This window comes from Gekko japonicus, unplaced genomic scaffold (assembly GCF_001447785.1).
Source record: "Gekko japonicus isolate JY-2015 unplaced genomic scaffold, Gekko_japonicus_V1.1 scaffold4093, whole genome shotgun sequence".
In the NCBI taxonomy this organism is placed as follows: domain Eukaryota; kingdom Metazoa; phylum Chordata; class Lepidosauria; order Squamata; family Gekkonidae; genus Gekko; species Gekko japonicus.
The window spans coordinates 1-20,424 of NW_015164323.1; the positions used below are offsets into that span (position 1 = coordinate 1).

Genomic DNA, 20,424 nt, shown 5'->3' on the forward strand with positions numbered 1-20,424 from the left:
GCAAGCTTTCCAGCTCACCAGAACTCTTTCATCAGGCTGTTGTTAAAAGCCATCCTAGTTCCTCTGAGTGGAGCTGCGGTGGCTAAAGTGGTTAAGATGCTGAACTGCAGGCTGTGGAAGGTCTGTAGTTCAGCAGTTCAAGACCCGAGTGCCGCATGACGGAGTGAGCTCCCATCTCTAGTTCCAGCTCCTGCCAACCTAGCAGTTCGAAAGCAAGACATTGCAAGTAGGTAAATAGGTACCACTTCGGTGGGAAGGTAACAGCGTTCCCTGCGCCTTGGTGTTTAGTCATGCCGGCCACATGACCACGGAAACGTCTTCGGACAGCGCTGGCTCTTCAGCTTTGAAACAGAGATGAGCACCGCACCCCTAGAGTCGGATTCGACAGGCTTTCGAGCAAGGGAACCTTTACCTAGTTCCTCTGAAAGATGACTGAATTTAGGAAGCTGACTGTAATCTCCTCAGCAGATTTAGGGGAAATGGCTACTTATTAAAGGCCAAGGAAGCCTTCTGTCTCCGATGCAAGCTCATATAGCCATCTGCAGCCTCATTTTCAGGTGAAATATCTTGTTAAAACCATCAGAAGGCCTTTCCCTGCCGTCTCCTCTGGGACTGAGAGCTGAGTGAGCCAGCTGCCAGAAAGTCTTCGTTATAGTACCTGGCTGTTAAAAGTTCAAAGAGCCCCTTTTTCTCTTGGTGCTTTAGAGGGAGCCTCTTGCTTTCTCTACACCTTGCTTGGTTAAATATGGAGGCCCTGCTCTCTTGTGGAAGATGGTGGCATTCAGAGTCTCCTGCAGTATACTCACCACCCTTGTTTTAACATGTTTTAATTGTAGATGATGCTGAAGAGGTTTCTGCAGAAAACAATGAAAAGATAAAGCCTAACAGAGCAACAAAACTTTTAAAATCTGATCAGTAAATCTAAACTAATCAATCACTGGGGATAGGAGACAGTCATCTTTCTCAAGGAGCTACACTGTAAAACTTCAGCTAGTTACAAAAAGCTGGGCACATTCTCCCAGAGCAAGGAATCTTCCTCCACCACTTACGTCCCTTTACACTGGGGGAAGGCACTAGGGTTAGTGGAACAGATCTACATGATCCAGCCCTTTGCATCAGGGGAAGGCTCTTTGTGACAGCGGAGAGAGCTGCAGTTAGTGGAACTGTGATCTGGCTCTATGTATACTATAGTGGAACTGTGATCTGGCTCTATGTATAATTTTGTCAGCCTCCTTACTAGGACTGCAATTTAGTACCATAACAAAGAAACAGGATTTGGGATCAGAGAGGCAGCAGTGGCAGCCTGTCTTCTGTCCAAAGTGAACTAGAAGATGGTATGGTACGACTCACATTGGCCACTATAACAATTTTAGAGAACTGCTGCAAGGGCCTGATCCTGATTGGGCCTGGGGTGCAGTGGGATCAGATCTCCCTATTGCACACCTTTCCAAGGACTGAAACATAAACACACACCCTGCCCATAGCTGGCTGCTTACATCTGCTGCTGGTGGTGGGGTTTTTTTTGGCAGAGAGTAAATGCCTCCCTGAGATGGGGTGGTTGGTCACTAATGCCCTGAAGAGGGCAGTGATGTATGCTCTCTTGAAGAAAGCTACTCTGGACCCAGGAGAGTTGAATAACTACCATCTAGTCTCAAACGGACCATTCTTGAGCAAGTTGATTGAATGAGTGGTGACTGGGCAACTTCGGAGATTCCTGAATGGAACAGATTGTGTAGCTTAACTCCCACCTGGTTTCAGGCCTGGTTATGGGACTGAAATGGCCTGAGTCACCCTGGTGGAGGACATGCACTGGGAGATGGATGGGGGGAGTGTCACCCAGGTAATTTTTGTGGACCGTTCAGCGGCTTTTTAATACCATCTATCATGATATCCTGGATCATGCTTCAGGACTGGGAGGCACTGTTCTGCCATGGTTTTGGTCCTACTGGGAAGGCAGGTTTAAGAGTGCTGCTGTGACTAGGGGACTGGTGTACTGCTCCTTGGCCTACAGAGTTCCCCAAGGTTCCATCTTATCATAGAATCACAGCCCTTCACACTGTGCAACCCCAGCCTACGAGTGAAGTATCCATAGTAAATGCCACCTTGTGTTATGGAAGCCCGAAAGATATGCCCTGTGCTAAGTTGACGGGGGAGCTGTGGTGGCTCAAGTGGTTAAGACGCTGAACTGCAGGCTGTGGAAGGTCGGTAGTTCAGCAGTTCAAGACCCGGGTGCCGCATGACGGAGTGAGCTCCCGTCTCTAGTTCCAGCTCCTGCCAACCTAGCAGTTCGAAAGCAAGAAATTGCAAGTAGATAAATAGGTACCACTTCGGTGGGAAGGCAACAGCGTTCCGTGCACCTTGGTGTTTAGTCATGCCGGCCACATGACCACGGAAACGTCTTCGGACAGCGCTGGCTCTTCGGCTTTGAAACGGAGATGAGCACCGCAGCCCTAGAGTCGGATTCGACTGGCTTTCGAGCAAGGGAACCTTTACCTTTACCTAAGTTGGCAGGGGATCGCCACCATGCCAATGCACAAACCACCTGTCTGTGGATTGAAAATAATTTCCACAATGGATACAAGTCTGCCCTATAGATAGACAAAAACCAGAGCTGTAGGGGTGTCACATGCAACCTAGCCAAAGGTAGGACTGCCGTGGTTGAGGGCCTATACCCCAACAAATGAGGGATGTTCCGAACTGACTGGAATCGATTAGCTCTGAATCTCTCAACTAGGGTAGAAATAGCTATTTTTCTTAATTAAGGTCAAAGCCTCATCAGTCTTTACAGAGAATAGTGTGGAACCCTTGAAAGGCAAGTCTGTTTTTTGTTCCGTCTTATTAGGTACTGCTGTGGATCTCAGCCACACGTGGCATCACAGGAGCTTGCCATGGCTTGGGCTGCTGCATACACAGAATGTCTTCCAGTGTTGATTTGCTGCTTTGACAATCTGATGGCCTCTGTAACACCTCAGCCAGTGGCTGTTTCTCCTTTGGCAGAAGCTCTATGAAGGGTTGCATACGGTCCCATAGGAATAACTGATAACCCACCATTATAACCTCCTAGTTGGCGATGCACAGAGACCACGAAGAAGATTGAGTAGTTTTCTGCCCCAAATGTCCAGTTTGCATCCCTGTCAGTGGGTGCCAAGTGAAATGCTTGGCAACCCTTGGGTTGCATCTCCTCCATGATTAGGGACAGCGGCAGGGGATGTGTAGTCAAGGTAGTTGAACAGTTCCTTTCTGGTTCTATAGAAATGTTCAACTCTCTTGGAAATGGCTTGTAACGAAGCTGGCCTCTGCCAAACATCCTGCATTATGTCTTCCAAGCTCTCCAGTACCGGGAAGGCTATTACAACAGGTGAATCCGAGTACAATTTGCTCAAAATGTTGCCTTTTGGTTTGTACTTGGAGATCATGATCTCAGCCTCGAGTGACTGAGCCATGCGAGTCATCTGCTTATTATACATGCATAAATCTTCAGAGATGCAAACAACGCATCACTCATTCTCTCATCTGGACTCTGATACGAAGCGGAGCTGTCGGATTCGACTGCTGTCGTCTCCTCCCTCTTGTTGAGTACAGGAAAACGGGGTTTTTAAGATGCTGCTGCTGAAGGCGGGTATTAATATGGCTGAGGCGGGTAGGGATAATCACTCGGATCCATAGGTCTATGAAAGCTATTTCCCCACTCTTCAGTATGCCAAGGGGACATTTTATATGGCTTAGATGGCCACCTCATTGGTGGGTGGGGCTGCCCCCACAGAGCCATCTGTTCAGACTCAATGCTGTGTGAAACTTGCCCCGCTGGTTCTATCTCCCCCCTGGAAACTGACATTGGAGTCAATCTTTGGACTGGTGACAGTGTTCTGGATTTGCCCACTACCACATGGGTCAATTCAGGGTCCCGAACTGATTGGGCAGAAGCCTTCTGTTTACTCTTAGATTTATCCTTCACCTTCTTAGTCAGTGGCTTTGTGGAAGCGCGCTGCCTATGAGGTGAGTGCAAACCCAAACAGATCCATTTGGATTTGATGGGTGGTGCCGAGTGCGACATGGGCAAACCCAACTTTTCTGTAGCTGACTTGGGATGGGGGTGCAGAGGTCTTAAGTACCTTTAATTTGGAAGAGCTATCCTTTCTGGCTTTGGGAGTGAAGTGGAGGCAAGACTTACATGTGGATGTATTATGTTCTTCACTCAGACAAAACAGACTCAGTTCATGCTAGTCAGTCTGGGCCATTTTAGCACCACAGTGAGTGTACTTTTAAAGAGCGCTTTCTGAGCCATCAGGACTCAGAAGTGACCATAACAAAGAATTCCTCACCACTATGAAGCAAGAGACTCTCCAAACACCAACCTTCTCCTTTGGTGGCAAAAGAGGAACTGAGCATAGGGGCGCTGTGGTGAAGGAGCATGTGTCTCTGTGAGATCAAAGGCTTCTGCTCCGTTGTACCCTAGAAGCTTTTAGGTAGAAAAAACCTCTCCAACGGCAGGCCTGCTCATGTGCAGTCCCCAATGTGGGACTGCACAGAATATCAATGATGAACTACAAGATATTGGAGCTCTCTGATCTCCTGCCCCACTACCAAAGATACTGTTAAATGGAGATATAATCTGGGATCTTCTATACATACTGCATGTACTCCGCCACTAATTTATTATAACCTCCAGCAGCTCATGATTCAAAAATGAACCAGAAGCCATTCCATCACATCCTTTGGCAAAGGCAGCACAAGCTAGTTACACCAAATACACCCCTTACAGCTGATTTTTCAATAGTTGACAATTCTCCATGAATCCCAAAACAGGGCTTTTGAGAACATGTTCTGTAATGGTATACCAAGTGTAGTGAAATTGATAGGGAAACCTTGAAGTCCCACATTGTTTTAAACAAACTGGTTGAGCCTGGCATCTTTTCTGAAAAGCTGCATTTATCCCCACCCCCACACACCATGAAACTCGAGATGTTTGTTCCCTATGAAGACACTAACCAGTTACAGCTGCTTAGCTTCAGATCAGCTGCTAGACATGTGTCAAATCATAACCTGGTCCCAGTGAGAAATGATGCTCTGACACACAACTACCCTGCCGTAATGAAGAACTAAATGCACTGAAAGTATTGGACAGTGTTATGTTTGCATTGGAAATCAGTATGCACAATACTTTTCCTGCAAAATTAATCTATATTGTTTTACAAAATTAAAAGAATTTGAACAAGGTATTTTTAGAACCATAAAATTGGTCTATGATTAGCAGACTGATGTTTTCAATCATTTCTGGATTAAAGCAAAGGCAACAGTTTACATTTTTGAGCTGACAGATCTATCTCCTTTACACATTATTGATCTGGAATTTACTCCCCTCACAGCAAGATAAATAGCCCATGTAATTTAATACAAAAGGGGCAATCCAATAAGCTCAGTGTACATGAGCATATGAAACTACCTTACTAGTTTGGTTCATCTAATTCAGTGGCTTCTCAAGATCTCAGGCAAAGGACCTTCCTAGCTTTACTTCAGAGACCATATGATGGAATTGAGGACCTTGTGCATTTAGCCCAGCCTCACATAAAGTTGGCTTATACAAAGTCAGACCACTGTTTTATCAAGTTCATATTGTCTATGGACTGGCGGCAACAGTGTCTCCACGGTCTGAAGCAGACACTTTCTCGTCAGCTACTACTTGATCTTTTAAACTGGAGATGCCAGTGATTGAACCTAGGATCTTCTGTATTCAACCCATGGGCTTTACCACTGAGCCACAGCCCCCATTCATCAACCATGGCAGCATGGACTTAAAAGGCTCGTCCCTTTGCACACTCGCAGATGTCATATATGTCCCTGGTAGTATTGTGCTTGTACAAAGACTATTGAGATAAGATAACAAAGGAATCAGGGCAGAATGCTAAGATAACAAAGGAAGCAGGACAGCTATTCTGACTGCCTTAAAGTCTGATTCTAAGTTGTTTATCTTAATATTTCAGAAGACAACTAGAGCAAGACACTGTAGATCAGGAATACACTAACAGGGTTTTGTCTGGTACAATTTATATTTTTGAATATGTAGTGTATTAAGATTTAGTACTATGGAGCTTGGAGTGGGTTTTGTTTTGGTTGCAGTTAGTGAGATCTTGAGAGTATGCATCAGATACCAAAAGACATATGAACCTGACATGACCAGGGTACTTCATGCATTTGCCTGGTCATTATACATCCTATCCCACCTGGAAAAGTCTGCACATTCACTAGTTAAAGTGTTCACATCCTCCACCAACACTTGGAGACCAAGCAGCTTACAAAAGCTGTTCATGTTGTCTGGTAAATATATAAAGACCAGAATTGATGTGCATTTGACTTAACCACAATATTTTCATGTTTTGGTTCTCACTATGTGAATCCACTTAGCAAGCATGCCTATGCCACCCACTTTTACAAACACAATTGGTTTCACCAAGCAGTGGCAAAAGCTTTCATCAGCCAGTAACAGCTGCCATTATTAATTTATACCAAAAACTGTGCAAAACTACTTTAAATACAATATTCTGTTCACACAGAGAAATTTCGTGTAGCACCTTCAACCCTGAAGGAATAACAAATGCACAATACAACTAATTAATTATGATACTCAAATTTTATATAAAAGATTAACACTAATCATCTACCCTCATTTTCCCTAACAACGGCACAGGAATTTTTCCTTTTTAGATTGGTGACACGGCCCTGGGACTGCAGGCAACGTGGATGCCAGCTGTTCCAGGGATACCAAGACAAACAGGCTGGAGTTTGGTACACAGAACATTCTGGAAAAAAATGTTAAGCAAAGGTAACATTGATACTGCCAAGTGTTAATTTTTTTTGGTTTTGGTCATTTTATACACTGCTTGAGAAGAGCTACGCACTCTTGGGGGGAAAAATATGGCAATGCAGGGCAGGCCATCTAAGGATTTTCTTCACCTACTCTCCTTGAACTCTAAAGGTGATCAGAGCACTTTAGTCCAATGAAAGAATAAAACCAAGGAAAGGAAAATAAATGTAAACCAAGTTTATTTCGCTTTTTAAGTAGTGTTCTTAAAGCACTACAGCATGGTAAACAATGTAAATTAGTAGAAGTCATCTCAAAAGCCAGAGTTCTTCTTTTAATGAGCTTGTTAAAAAGATGCAGCCTATTCTAACAGGATAAATATTTTAACCATTTCACTTCGAGTTAATGAAGGCTCACAAATGAGCAACACTCCTCATTGAGGAAAACAAAAAGCTGTTGTCGACAAAGCGACAGCACACACACAAAAACAAAAGAACTGTGTAAAAATAACTAACTGTACTGTGTTCCCATAACTTTTTTTTCCAAGTTGCTTTACAATGGGATGATATGCACATGATCTTGCTGCAAACTTGCCATACGACTTGCAAATACCGGTAAGCCTAGCCTTGCCACTCAGCCTTAAAGCTGCTCTTGTCTGATGACGCACCACCCATCCTTTATTCCTTAACCATTAATCTGACGGATTTACTCATTACCCTTTTCTTCTAGACTGCAGGGGCAGGCTAGAAAGAAAGTGATCCCTAATTTAAAAAAAAAATCTGTGTTCTAACTGGAAAAATGTATAATTTTTGCAATAGACTTTACAAGTTATATGTTTTGCCTCTTTTACCCTTAGCCACAAAATGGGCATGAAGTGTTTTATTTTTAAAATGCCTTAATTCTCAACTTCATGCAAATCTAAATAAAGATGACCAAAACAAAAAAGCTTAAACAATGGAAGGATATTTCACAGAAAATTTCTTATACAAAAACACATAAGAAAAAAGGGCCACTAGGTGACATCTTAAATTTACAAATTGGCATCATTTTGGTCAACAAATATCCAAGTCTTGTTTTCTTCTACAACAAAGCAGCTGTACAGAAAGAAAACAGTATAACTGGTTATTTTTAATCACACATTTCCTCAGGAATTTCATGTGGATTAAGGATGCCAGGGACAGACATCTGAAGTTTGTGTTTCTCCTCCTGAGCCTGTCGAAGAGCTGTTTCTCTTTCTTCCAGGAACAAGTCAGATGTGTCTTCACCAGCAAACTCCTACAGGAATAAAAAGATTTAAAGAAGCCAAGATAATCCAAACACAGTGAAAGACTGCAACCCCCCCACCCCGGAGCATGTTGTAAAATTTCACATCTTATGCCGACCCTGGCAAGTACTTAGATGGGAGACCTCCAAGGAATACCAGGGCCGGGATGCAGACGCAGGCAACAGCAAGCCACCTCTCTGAAACTTTCAAGATCCATTAGGGGTCACCAGAAGTCAACCATGACTTCCAGGTGCACGCACACACACACACAAACCTTAAATTGTACACTGTTTAAAGATCCATATGTACTGATATTTGCATGTTAAGTTACAGCTATTGTACATTTTAGAGATCAAATGTTTCAGTTAGTATAGAGCCCCCCCCCCCTCGGGTATATTGCTGCTGGTGACCTTTGCTCTTTCTACATTACCACCCTTGGATTTCCTATTCCTGATTGCCCTTTTATGACTGGAACACTTTTCCTGAAAAACTAGCACAGTGCTACCACATTTTCTTCATATGTCTCCTATTCCATTAACCCTACTGAAACTGAAGCTACCTTTGCATCAGTTGTCTTCTCTCTGTGTCAGGTTACATTGCAAACTCCTTTATTCCCACCCCTTCCTCCAAGGAGCTCAAACCATCTTACATAGCTCCTCCTCAATTTCAGCTATTTTAATGCCTCTGTCATGTTGATTAGGCTGAAAGAGAATGCTATGCGCACAGGGTCACCCAGTGAACTTGAGGAGGAGGACAGTTTGGAAAAGAGTTTTTCCCCATCCTTGTCATATTCTCATATTAGCTTTTTAACTGTGTTATTTGGTAAAGCCCCAAGTATGTCAGTGATGCCATACAAAAAGATTAGGTGTATAGTATAATAACTTCTTCAAATGGCAGTGATCTAAACTTTCAAGATACACTATACAGTTTCCACAGGACTCTGTTTCCTGTTTTGTATTTGTACACTTCCATGAAGTCTCCCTGCAAGTCTAATCTAAGAACCAAAGTAGTGTAGGAGATTGCTGCATGCATTTACCAATATGGGACACATATCTTGGGAGCAGGAAAGAAGTCTACAAAAAATGAATCACTGCTTGGAAAATACAAGTCTAGCTACTAGCTGGGTGATATCAGTTAACAGAACATGAAAGCTTTTTAACTGTGTTATTTGGTAAAGCACCAAGTATGTCAGTGATGCCATACAAAAATATTAGGTGTATAATAACTTCTTCAAATGGTAGTGATCTAAACTTTCAAGATACACTATACAGTTTCCACAGGACTCTGTCTCCTGTTTTGTATTTGTACACTTCCATGAAGTCTCCCTGCATGTCTAATCTAAGAACCAAAGTAGTGTAGGAGATGCTGCATGCATTTACCAATATGGGACACATTCTTGGGAGCAGGAAAAAAGTCTACAAAAAATGAATCACTGCTTTTGGAAAATACAAGTCTAGCTACTACCTGGGTGATATCAGTTAACAGAACATGCAACAGATTAGAGACTATTGGCCAGGTTTTAACAACAAACCATTATTTAGTCTACACCAGTCTTGCAGAGGTTTTAAAAACAAAGTTTGAGTCCAGTGGTACCTTTAAGATGAACAACGCTTAATTCTGGGTATAAGCTTTTGTGCACATGTGCACTTCTTCAGAAGTAAGACTGAAAAAGGAAATTCCAGACATACCTTTATCTGCACGAGGAAGTCCCGAAGGTGTTCCTTGAAAGCAGGAATATCCTGATTTAAACTGAAGAGTCCTGTTACGAACAGCTTAACCTGTGCACTAAGATTTAACACACAGGAGAGCCAATTAATATTAACAGCATTTACGCAAACTGTATTAGAACTTTAGATATTAACACACTTACTCTTGCAGATGAGGAAATGCAGATTTAAGGAGATTAGCAACGTACTCCTGAATAAACATTTGGTTGCTCACTGGATTTCCAGGGTTTAGAGGAGTACTTATTTTTCCTTCTTCTACTAAGTTGAACATGTATGCAAGAATTGATGCATGCATCGTCAAACCTAGTTGAACAACACAAGAGCAACTTTTAGAGTTCGAACAAACATTTCTGTTGACTGTAGCACAGGCAGACCATACAGCTCTCCTCCCCTTTCTATAATTCTTACCAGCAGTGTGAGATGTGTCCGTTACAACAGAGAAAATGTGTTGAAGAATATCACAGAAATAAGTCTGATAAAAACTCTGAGCAGCAGCTTCTTCTTGTCCAACATTTTGTAAGAGAGTATAGAGAATCTGAAGGCCTGGGAGAGAGCATAAAAGACTGTAGGTGAGATCACTGAACAGCTTGGCATAACCGTTACAGGTTTGGATATTGGACATTTCATTCGTGCAAGAGGGAGATGAGCAATGCTAGCAAGTCAAGTCTTGAAACTGAACAAGGAACAAATGTGAATCTGAAAATGCAGATTTCAATCTACATACCAGTATACTTCGGTTATAGATTGCAGAGCTCAACAATTCTTGTTCAAGCATGCAAGTTTAGGAAACAAACAAGGCTTATTCACCTGTATCTGCAACATTTCTCATAGTGTGCTTGAAAGCCCAAATTATAGAGTCCAGTACTAGCTTGAATTGTGCAGGTGGAATGGCCAGGAATGCTGGGAAGCAATGGGAGTTTACTGCTTGTAGTAATAAGAAAAAGTTTGTTCTGTGTTCAGGATACTCTTCAAAGTCCTAACAGCAGGTGAAGAAAAGAACAGATTACTCAGGCTCCATACATATACAACGCTTTGGCAGACAAGAGGCAGCATTCTCAACCGTCTCCTCTCCATCCACAAACAGCAACACCAAAGAATTTAGTCTTCAAGGCAGAAGCAACAGAACTAAGAGCCAATAGCCCTCACTGAAAACTAGTTTCAATGCAAAGGTTTGGTGTGCAGTTAGGTCCTCACAATACTAACTATACAAGTTAACACTTAAATACAGTTTAACCATAGCTACTTCAAAGGGCTCAAGTATGATTCCAAGAACACCAAGTACACCATTATTTTAGACATTGGCAGCATAGTACAGAACACATTTAAACATTATTTGAGCCTCATTTCCTCCATATTTTACAATTATGTAAGTTTCAGTGCATGAGGTTTTGCAAAACATTACGGGGGAAAAGATCTCTGGTCTGTCCCAAAATGTCTTCACTCAGTGTGATCTTCTATTGTGTGAACTTCCACTCAGACAAGATTGTTTTTAGAGACAGGCACCCTATAAAACTTTGCACATCACTGCAAGTGAGACTTTTACAGAAAGGCAATTAAGAATCTACCAGGGGCTATTCTTCTTAGATTGGAACGTAGTCTGTTCCTTCTCATCAGAGGAAAGGATGGCTTCCTGTTAAGTGTGTAATTTTCCCCATTGGATCTGGAGCCAGAGCTAAACTCCAACTTCCTTTTCCTACACTGGGTGGGAATCCCCACTCTAGCCTTCTGAAGTCTGAGAAGAAAAGCCTTAAATGTAACAAATCACTTAAAATATACACATATCTTCACTACAGAGAGGAGTTAGGTAGGGCAGGATACCTTCCTAAGTAGCCTGGAAATAAGTGGGATGGCGGAAAATGAATATAGCAGATCTGCTAGCTATGCCTATATCAGAGCACTGAGAGACTGGAACCCCCCAAAATTCACTACTTTGTATTTTTACTGGGGAGAGAAAACGGGTAGTGGCACTGCTAGCTGCAGGAAGGCCCAACTGAGGCATCCAGTCCCCCCACTCCAGTGTTCCAACAACTGTGCCTATCCACACACGTTGAGACCCCCCCCAATATGCTGTGACAACTTTCCAGTGTCATTTTCTTGAGCCTAGTTCCTCACTTGTCTGCTTTATCTGAGCCTTGGCAGTAATAGTGTGTTGCATCCAGTGTTCCCTCTAAGCTGAGTTAGTGTGAGCTAGCTCACAGTTTTTTAGCCTCCAGCTCACACATTTTTGTCTTAGCTCAGGAAGGATGGCTCCAAAGCAAACTAATTTATGCAGCAGCCAAATCACTCACTCACAACTTTAATGCCAGTAGCCCACAAAGTAGAATTTTTGCTCACAAGACTCCACAGCTTAGAGGGAGCATTGGTTGCATCCAGACTAAATTGATTGCTTCTAACAATTCCTCTTTCCTATTGCAGCCCCCCCCCCATTTAAGTCCCCTGACACTCAACAGCACTTTGGAGATCCTTATAAATGCCTCCTGTCTAACATTTGTAATGTAATGCTAATAATTCAACTAAACGCAGCAGAATGCTTGCACAAACGGGATACATCTACAGAACAGCTTCAGCATTAAAAGGAGCAGAAGGATTACTTCTAGTGTTACCTTGTTGATCATATTTAACGTGCATTCAAAGACAGCATCAAATATCTGAGGTATTTCAGCAGTAATATGTCCCCCCAGTTTGTTTACTATGATAGCCATCGTACTAAGTACTTCAGGCTCCCTGGCAGCTGGAACATTCCTCTGGTAATCAATAAGAACTGCATCCAGCAAAGGTGGAACAAAGTTTTCAGCTACCTAAGCAAAAGAAACAAACAATAATATTTTAAATGTAAGATTCAAGTTTATGTAACAGTTTGTTGAGGCTGTTGCATTTTACAAGTTCACACTTACCATCTGAGGATCATTGGATCGGCTCACCCAGCCAGAAATTAATTTTAATGTTTCCCTTTTTACTGTTCTCATACTTCTGATCAGTGGCTGCTTTGTAACCATTTCACCTGAAAGTGTTTGACAATACGTTATTAAATTAGATTTCTTTTTACCACCCTTCCCCACTTGCATGGGGCTCAGGGCAGTTCACAATGATTTGTCAAGAACACAGATTTTGAAGAATCAAGTAATACTACAAGAGAGACCACAGTTTGACACAGGATTGCCAGTAGTCTTAAAAGTCATGAGACTACAGATGTACATAAAAAATAAAAATCCTTTTCATGCAAGTCTACTCAAATAAGCAGCATCTACAATGCAGGCAAAGAATCTGCCTTTTAAGAAATTTGCTGTCGGATAGCCGGGTAGAAGTTACTTATCGGGTGGCTAGGTCTGGATGGCTTGCCCTAAGAATTAGAAAATCTATAGTAGCTCGAAAAGAGGAGAATTAAGATGAAGTTTTATTAATTTTAACCATTATGGTTTTTATGATGTTGTTTATAACCAGTCTTAAAATTCTGTTCCTATTTTAATGTGATATCTTTTACCCATGTTAAAAAATGTCATCGTTTTATGCGTTGGTCAATGACCATGAATAAAACTTATCTAACTACAAAAACAAAATACACAAAAGGAACTGGTATTTCTTCGATACCTGTTATCTAGAGTAGTATTTATAGCAAGCTTCCAGAAACCTATTCTGATTCTTAGATTGGTCAACATTTTTAATGTTATATAATCTATGTATTTATTTTATTTCATTTATACCCCGCCCTCCCCGCACGTGGGCTCAGGGCGGTAGAACAGAAATTGGGAAGGCAAGCATACATTTAAAACAAACAGCAAACCACAGTTAAGATATCAGAGTTACATGTGCACAGGCTCTTGAAGGAAACCTAAAGGGATTTCCAAGTGAGCCATACACCTTAACCATCTGCAATTCAATATGGAGACTATAATTTTCCAGAAGGAAATTTCTCTAGCTTAGCAAGTTATTTCTTATTTAATACTAAACCATGCTTTTGTAATGTGAAGCCATTAGATTCTACATTAATTTCACGTCCTTCAATAGTTTTCCTGACCATAGCACACAACATATCAAAGGCATGCTTACCTCATGGACTGAACACATCACACTCATAATTCTCTTATCTTTTAATTCTACTCTAACCCAGTCTTTGTTCTGTTCTTCAAATGATAATCACTTGGGCTTCTCCCACCACCAGACTAGCCAAAATTTTCCACTGGTGAAAAACAGAAGAGACCCCTTCAGGCCACTGAAAAGGATAAGCTGAGGGATCATGAGAGCAGTGAAGATAGAAGCTACATAAGATGGGAACTACAGAGGGAGGAAATTGAGGGTGAGATTGACGAAAAATGCTGGAAGGATCCAATCCTAACTGGGAAGGCACTACCATTTTAAAATAATCCAGAATGAAGGCATCAAGATCTGCTATGTTAAAGACTCTTACCGTTTGCCTGAATAGCTGCAGAAATATTTTCACTTAGGCACTTGTACACATTCAGCATATCCAAGTAGATTCTTCCTAGCTGAATCACAAATGGATGCCCAACAGCTTTACATGCTCTCACGTTGGTTTTCAGGATGCTACCCAACTGTTTAACAGTTTCAGAGTCCTTTAGGATGTCAACGTTCTGTTGACAGAAATAAACAATGTTTGTAGACATGACATAAAAGCATAAGAGCCCTGCTGGATCAGACCACTGAATCATCTAGTCCAGAATCACACACTGGTGAACCAGTTGTATTCTGGAGCACCCAACAAGACATAGAAGCTACAGCCTTCTCCTGATGTTGCCTCCTGGCACTGGTATTCAAAGGTTTACCACCTCTGAATGTGGCGGTTCCTTTTGGTCATCATGGTTAGCAGCCACTGATAAACCTATTCTCCATGAATGTGTCTAATACCATTTTAAAGCCATCTTATGCCTGTGGCCATCACTACATCTTTGGGCAATAAATTCTGCATTTTAATCACCTATTCAATAAGAGTAGTATTTCCTTTTGTTTGTCCTGAATCTATTTGTCCATTAATTTCACTGGATGTCCCAAGTTCTAATATTTTAGGAGAGGGAGCAAGTTCTCCCTGTCCACTTTCTCTACCTCATGAATAATTTTATAAACCTCTATTATGTGTGTTGTCGTCCCCCCCCACCCTGGTCACCTGTTTTCTAAACAGAGAAGCCCTAGACTCTTCCACCTTTCCTCAAAGGGAAAAACTGCACATAGTATTCCAAATGAGGTCACATGAGCACTCAAAATACAGGGGCATTTTACTATCACTGTTTTATTTTCAATTCCTTTTCTAGTAAACCTAAGCATAGAATAGAGCTTTTTTACCACTGTGGCACACTGGGTTGACATTTTCATTGAACTATTTACTATGACCCCAAGGTCTCTTTCTCAGTCTCAGCAAGTTCAACCCCCACTGGCATATCCCTGAAGTTTGGGGTTTTTTTTTGTTCCATTGTGCATCACTTAATGCTCACCTACATTGAACTTCATTTGCCACATTGTTGCCCACTCATCCATTTCAGAAATCCTCCTGGAGCTCTTTACTGCCAGCCTGCGTTTTCACCATCCTAAATAACTGTGGCACCTACAAACTTGGCCACTGCACTGCTCCACCTCAATTCCAGAACGTTTACGAACATCTAAATAGCATCAGTCCCAATACCATTCCTTGGAGGACCCCAACTGTTTATTACAATGAGAGAACTTGTCTGTTTATTCCTAACACAGTTCATGCACAAGTCATAGAGATCAAGTTTTGCTAGAATCAACCTATGTGCTAAACTATATACTAAGTTCAGACCATTAGGACTATTTCCTACATAATGCAACAATGCTTGCAAGAAAAATGTAGCATCTCCTTACTTTTGTGGCCTGTTGAATTATGCTGTCCCATACTTGATTAGGGAGTAACATGTATTTCTCTATCAAATGCTCCTGTACTGTTTGGTCAGTCTGTGCCCCAATCATATATCCAACTGCTTCGTAGAAAGTATGTACCTAGTAACAAATATAGTAGAAGATATAGTTGAATAACCTGAACATTCAGGAACAATCCTGGTAAAATGTACTTTCAAATTCCGATTGTTCTAAAAATAAATGCCCTCAGCCATGATTTTCTGCTCAATAACTACATAGCCCTACAATATAATGTGTAGCCTGTTTGGAGCTAAAAATCAATAGGCTGTATTCAATCCTAGTATTTGTTTTAATATTAAACATGAACTCATCCTAGCCAGTGAGTCACATTTTCCCCATTCATGCATATTGCCACGATTACTACATAAACACAATTATTTCCCATTCATAATCCTAGTTGGATCCAATTTACTATCTTTAGAAGCTTACAGATAATAGTAATAACACATTATAAAGAACATGAATAAAACAATTAATTAACAACAAAGGGAGGGCTAACAACTGTAACCAAAGCAGGAGTGTTTGCAATTGCTTTGTGTCTCGCCCCACCACCTCCATATGTCCCAAATACCACACAGTTTACACGAAACCCTCCTTGCTCCACCTTTATCATACAACATCAAGTAATAAACAGCAGAATTACACATACCTGCTGAGGCTGAAGATCACAAATGATCGTATTAATGCTGTTCAGGATCTCGTCAATGAACGGCATTACCTCTCCCACCTGGACTTGAACAAAGTGCCGGCGGCATTTCTGCGCTATTTTTATGAAAGTATCACAAGCCATGTCCTGGACACCATCATGGGTTTCTAAAAGATCCAAATTGTGAAGATTATGTATTTATCTCATTCCCATTTTTCTGTGTTGACATTGTTATATCCAAATTGCATTGCTATGTTTCATGGTTTTTTGTTTTTTTGAATGGACTACAGAACAGGGGAAGTACAAAGAAACCTTTCCCTTTCCTAAATCTAAGCACCACCTTAAATAGCATATTTTACCAACCCTAGATAAAATCATCAGGACAAGGAAATGTGTCAGTATGGAATAGCTTTCTCAGAATTTTAGACTCTATTCAACTCGAGTGAATAAATGTATACATTATATATAATTCCACACACATAACTGTTTGATACTGAAATAACAGGATTTGGCAAACAGAATAAATATTTCAACATAACTCACAAGAAAAAGTTAGGGCACTAAGAAAAACTAATAAAACTTGGAATTACCATGCATGAATTCAAATAGCTTGCTAACCACAGTCTTCAGAAATTTCCAGTGAGCTCTCAAAAACCGTGGATATTGTCCCACTATGTACATGATATTGGATGCGATAATAGCTTTGTTATCTTTCCCACGTTTCTGCTCACAGAGTCCCAGAAGGTCCTACAAAAGAAAAACATTTGAGCAACGATGTGTGAGTTCCAATGTCTAGTTATAATAAAAATTAGTTGTTGCTGTACTACACTGTGAATCTAATATTTGCAAGTCTTCTTTTATTAGCTAAATGGAAAAACTCAATATATACAATGTACAAAATTGTCTGTTCTTCTTAATAAATATCTGTTTAGTACAAAACTTAAGATTATAACCAAAATAGCAATATATAACACTGTATTATTTCATCGCCATGAAATGCCCACCCATTTCCTGGGAGAAATCTGGCCACAAATAAGCTTAGCATATTCAGCTACTGCAACTTGTTTAATAAAAATGCCTACTGAGATGTATCTTTCATGAAAAATTGGGTTGTTTCCTAGAAAACCTAGGTAATAGTCCTCTTGTTCAACCATACCTTTATTACTGTTACAAGAAACCTTTTCTCATCTTCTTCATGCATTGCTCCACTAATTGAGCCTATAGCCCAACACAAAGTGTTTAGGTTTTTCCATGACCACTCGGTACCATTTACTTGATTGTGAAGTTTCTCTGTCATTATTCGTTCAGTATCTGCATAATCCAGATGGGTGAGGTAAACTGGAAGAATAAGGATTTACAAACCTGGTTATTCCTCTGAAGAGAAAGAACTAGCATTTCCCTGCATTTGTGCACCTACTTTGGTGCAGTACTGCAGAGTCAAGGGGTGATTATAGGGAAAACCCTATTGTCTGCTATTGTAGACTTTTTTTAACAGGTGGGACTGTTTCTGCACTATAGCAAGCAGGAGATTCATAATGTTAAGTTAAAAGGCAGTATTTATGAAATATAGAAGTGACTGTGACAATTGCCATAAATGGTAAAGTAAAATGAACACACCTAGTGTTTCCCTCATGTTCTTGTACAAATTGATAGAATCAGTATCTTTCATGAATTCTCGGACAACTTCCCCCTGGTCATTTTCCACAACTAGCACTTCTTCTGGCTTTGCCATACGGCTAACCATCAACAACCGGACCTATATTTAAGAAAAATACCACATTCGTGTTGTGATACATATGGCATTTTCAAGCAAGACATTTCTAAATCTTTATATAGTTGTTTTACAGGAAAGCTAGGCTTTTCACAACCGAAGGCAAGGAAGTATGCATGTGAACTCATCATTAAAAATGTTAATTGAAAGACAGAACATGCAAACAAAGCTCCTTTTTCAACATGGAGTATTTAAATAAGGGCATGAAAAAAACTTTCACTGACTACAGCAAGTCACTGGAGTGAATTTATAAAGCACTGACAATGGATTTTACTGTACTATGATCAATATGTATTGCTCAAAACAATCATGATCAGAGTTAAGCTTCTTCCAAGAGAAATGTGAAAAGCCAAACCCACCACCACCTCCTTCTATAAGTGAAAGACACTTCCACTCATGTAAGGGTTCCTCCATACCATATATCATTCTACAGGGTCCTCCTTGGCTTTTCAGGAAGGAGGCATGAAACATCAGTTTTGTGAGTACAGCTCTGCGCATGTTTCTCTGGATACCATCCATTACTTGAAACAACCAACTTCTATAAATTACCAGAATTCTTTGGATTTTTGATACTACTCTTGCTGAAGAGAGAAAACCCATGGGTCTTGCACGTGGAAAAAAGGACTATAAACAAATCAGAAGATTCCCATTACCTTGGACAGGACAGGTAGGTAAAGTTGTCTCCTGGGAGGAACATCAAAATGTTGAGTCCCCGAAAGTAAAGGAGAAGCAGATGTTGAAAATGGACTCTCTCTATATAGTTCAGCAGCCAGATGATTCCAGTACTCCAAGCAAATCTTGAAGATTTCAGTTTCCTCAACTTCCGAAACCAGAAGCATGTAATGAAGGGCCTAAAGTAAATTTATATAAAAGCTTGGTTACTGAATCAACATTGGTAAAGGTCAAGAATCACCTCTTCCTATTTGAAACATCTTAAAATACATAAAGAAACCACTTTATGACATGATCAGGCTTTTGTGAGACTGGTCTAAAATGCTTTTATGACTATCTTCTCTCTCAAAGGGAGAGTTGGTGCCCGAGAACAATATGTTGTTGGCATTTTGTAAGCAATGTTCACTGACAGCAACAAATAAAGAGAAACAAGAAGATCATGCGCACACACCAGGGATGATTTCATTATTTCATAGGACAAAGGGTTCCCTAGTCCAAGTGGTCAGAAAACAGTTATCTTGGCTCATCTATGCTTTCAGGTCTCATGCACAGCAACTTGTTCTGAAGTGGCTCCTGTTACAAGCATGGAATCCATATACAAGCACCGCACAGGGATCACAAAGAACTGGGCCACTCACCAATTTGACAAATGGCCCAGTGTTTGAGATTGTTTTTATGATTAGACCTGAAATCTAAGAGAAGCCACGTTGGATCAGGCCAATGACCCATCCAGTCCAATACTCTGTGTCACACAGTGGCCAAAACCCAGATGCCATCAGAAAGTCCACCAGCAAGGCCAGAACTCAAGAAGTCCTCACACTGTTGCCCCCCAAGAACCAAGAATACAGAGCATCACTGCCCCAGACCTAGTCTTCCATCTATACCTTGTAGCTAATAACCACTGATAGACATCTGCTCCATGTTTATCCAATCCCCTCTTGAAGCTGTCTATGCTTGTAGCTGCCACCACTTCTTGCGGCAGTGAATTCCACTGGGTGAATTCCATTGGGTGAAGGAGTACTTCCTTTTATCTGTTCTAAGCTTACTGCTCATTAATTTCACTGAGTCCCCATGAGTTCTTGTATTCTCTATCTTCTCTTCCCCATTACAATGCATAATTTTGAAAACCTCTATCATGTCACCCCTCAGTTGTCATTTCTTCAAGCTAACGAGCCCTAACCTCTTTAACCTTTCTTCACAGGGAAGATGTTCCACCCCCTTAATCATTTTAGTTGCCCTTTTCTGCACTTTTTAAAAAAATGCTATAATCTTTTTTGAGATGTGGTGACTAGAACGGTACACAACATTCCAAATGAGGCCGCAGCAGATTTATACAGCACTATGATTTTGGCTTTGTTTTCAACCCCTTTCCTAATAATCCTCAGCATAGTATCTCTCTTTTTTATTGCCATCACACACTGAATTGACATTTTCAGGGAGTTATCTACCATGACTCCAAGATCTCTCTCCTGGTTAGTTACTACCAGTTTGGACCCCATCAAGGTATATGTATAGTTATGATTTTTGGCTCCAAACTTTGCACTTGCCCACACTGAACCTCATTTGCCACACTGACACCCACTTGCTCAGCCCAGACAGATCCCTATGGCACACCTCAGTCCTCTCTGGTTCTTACCACCCTAACCAACTTCCCTGTTT

The 20,424-nt window shown here is 41.0% G+C and overlaps 1 protein-coding gene across 1 annotated transcript in view; it reads right to left on the reverse strand.

Moving 5' to 3' along the window:
* Positions 1-6,789: 6,789 nt before the first annotated feature.
* Positions 6,790-20,424, reverse strand: part of XPO1 (exportin 1) — a 49,149-nt gene continuing 35,514 nt past the window's right edge. Inside the window, exons 12-25 of the mRNA XM_015408841.1 lie at positions 18,747-18,944; positions 17,940-18,078; positions 17,479-17,660; positions 16,913-17,069; positions 16,326-16,489; positions 15,623-15,757; positions 14,196-14,379; positions 12,685-12,791; positions 12,394-12,588; positions 10,598-10,766; positions 10,199-10,333; positions 9,934-10,093; positions 9,752-9,848; positions 6,790-8,074 (exon numbers count right to left, since the gene is read on the reverse strand). Of these exons, the coding sequence (XP_015264327.1) occupies positions 7,928-8,074; positions 9,752-9,848; positions 9,934-10,093; positions 10,199-10,333; positions 10,598-10,766; positions 12,394-12,588; positions 12,685-12,791; positions 14,196-14,379; positions 15,623-15,757; positions 16,326-16,489; positions 16,913-17,069; positions 17,479-17,660; positions 17,940-18,078; positions 18,747-18,944 (2,169 nt within the window). The 3' untranslated portion in view covers positions 6,790-7,927. The remainder of the gene's footprint in view (positions 8,075-9,751; positions 9,849-9,933; positions 10,094-10,198; positions 10,334-10,597; positions 10,767-12,393; positions 12,589-12,684; positions 12,792-14,195; positions 14,380-15,622; positions 15,758-16,325; positions 16,490-16,912; positions 17,070-17,478; positions 17,661-17,939; positions 18,079-18,746; positions 18,945-20,424) is intronic.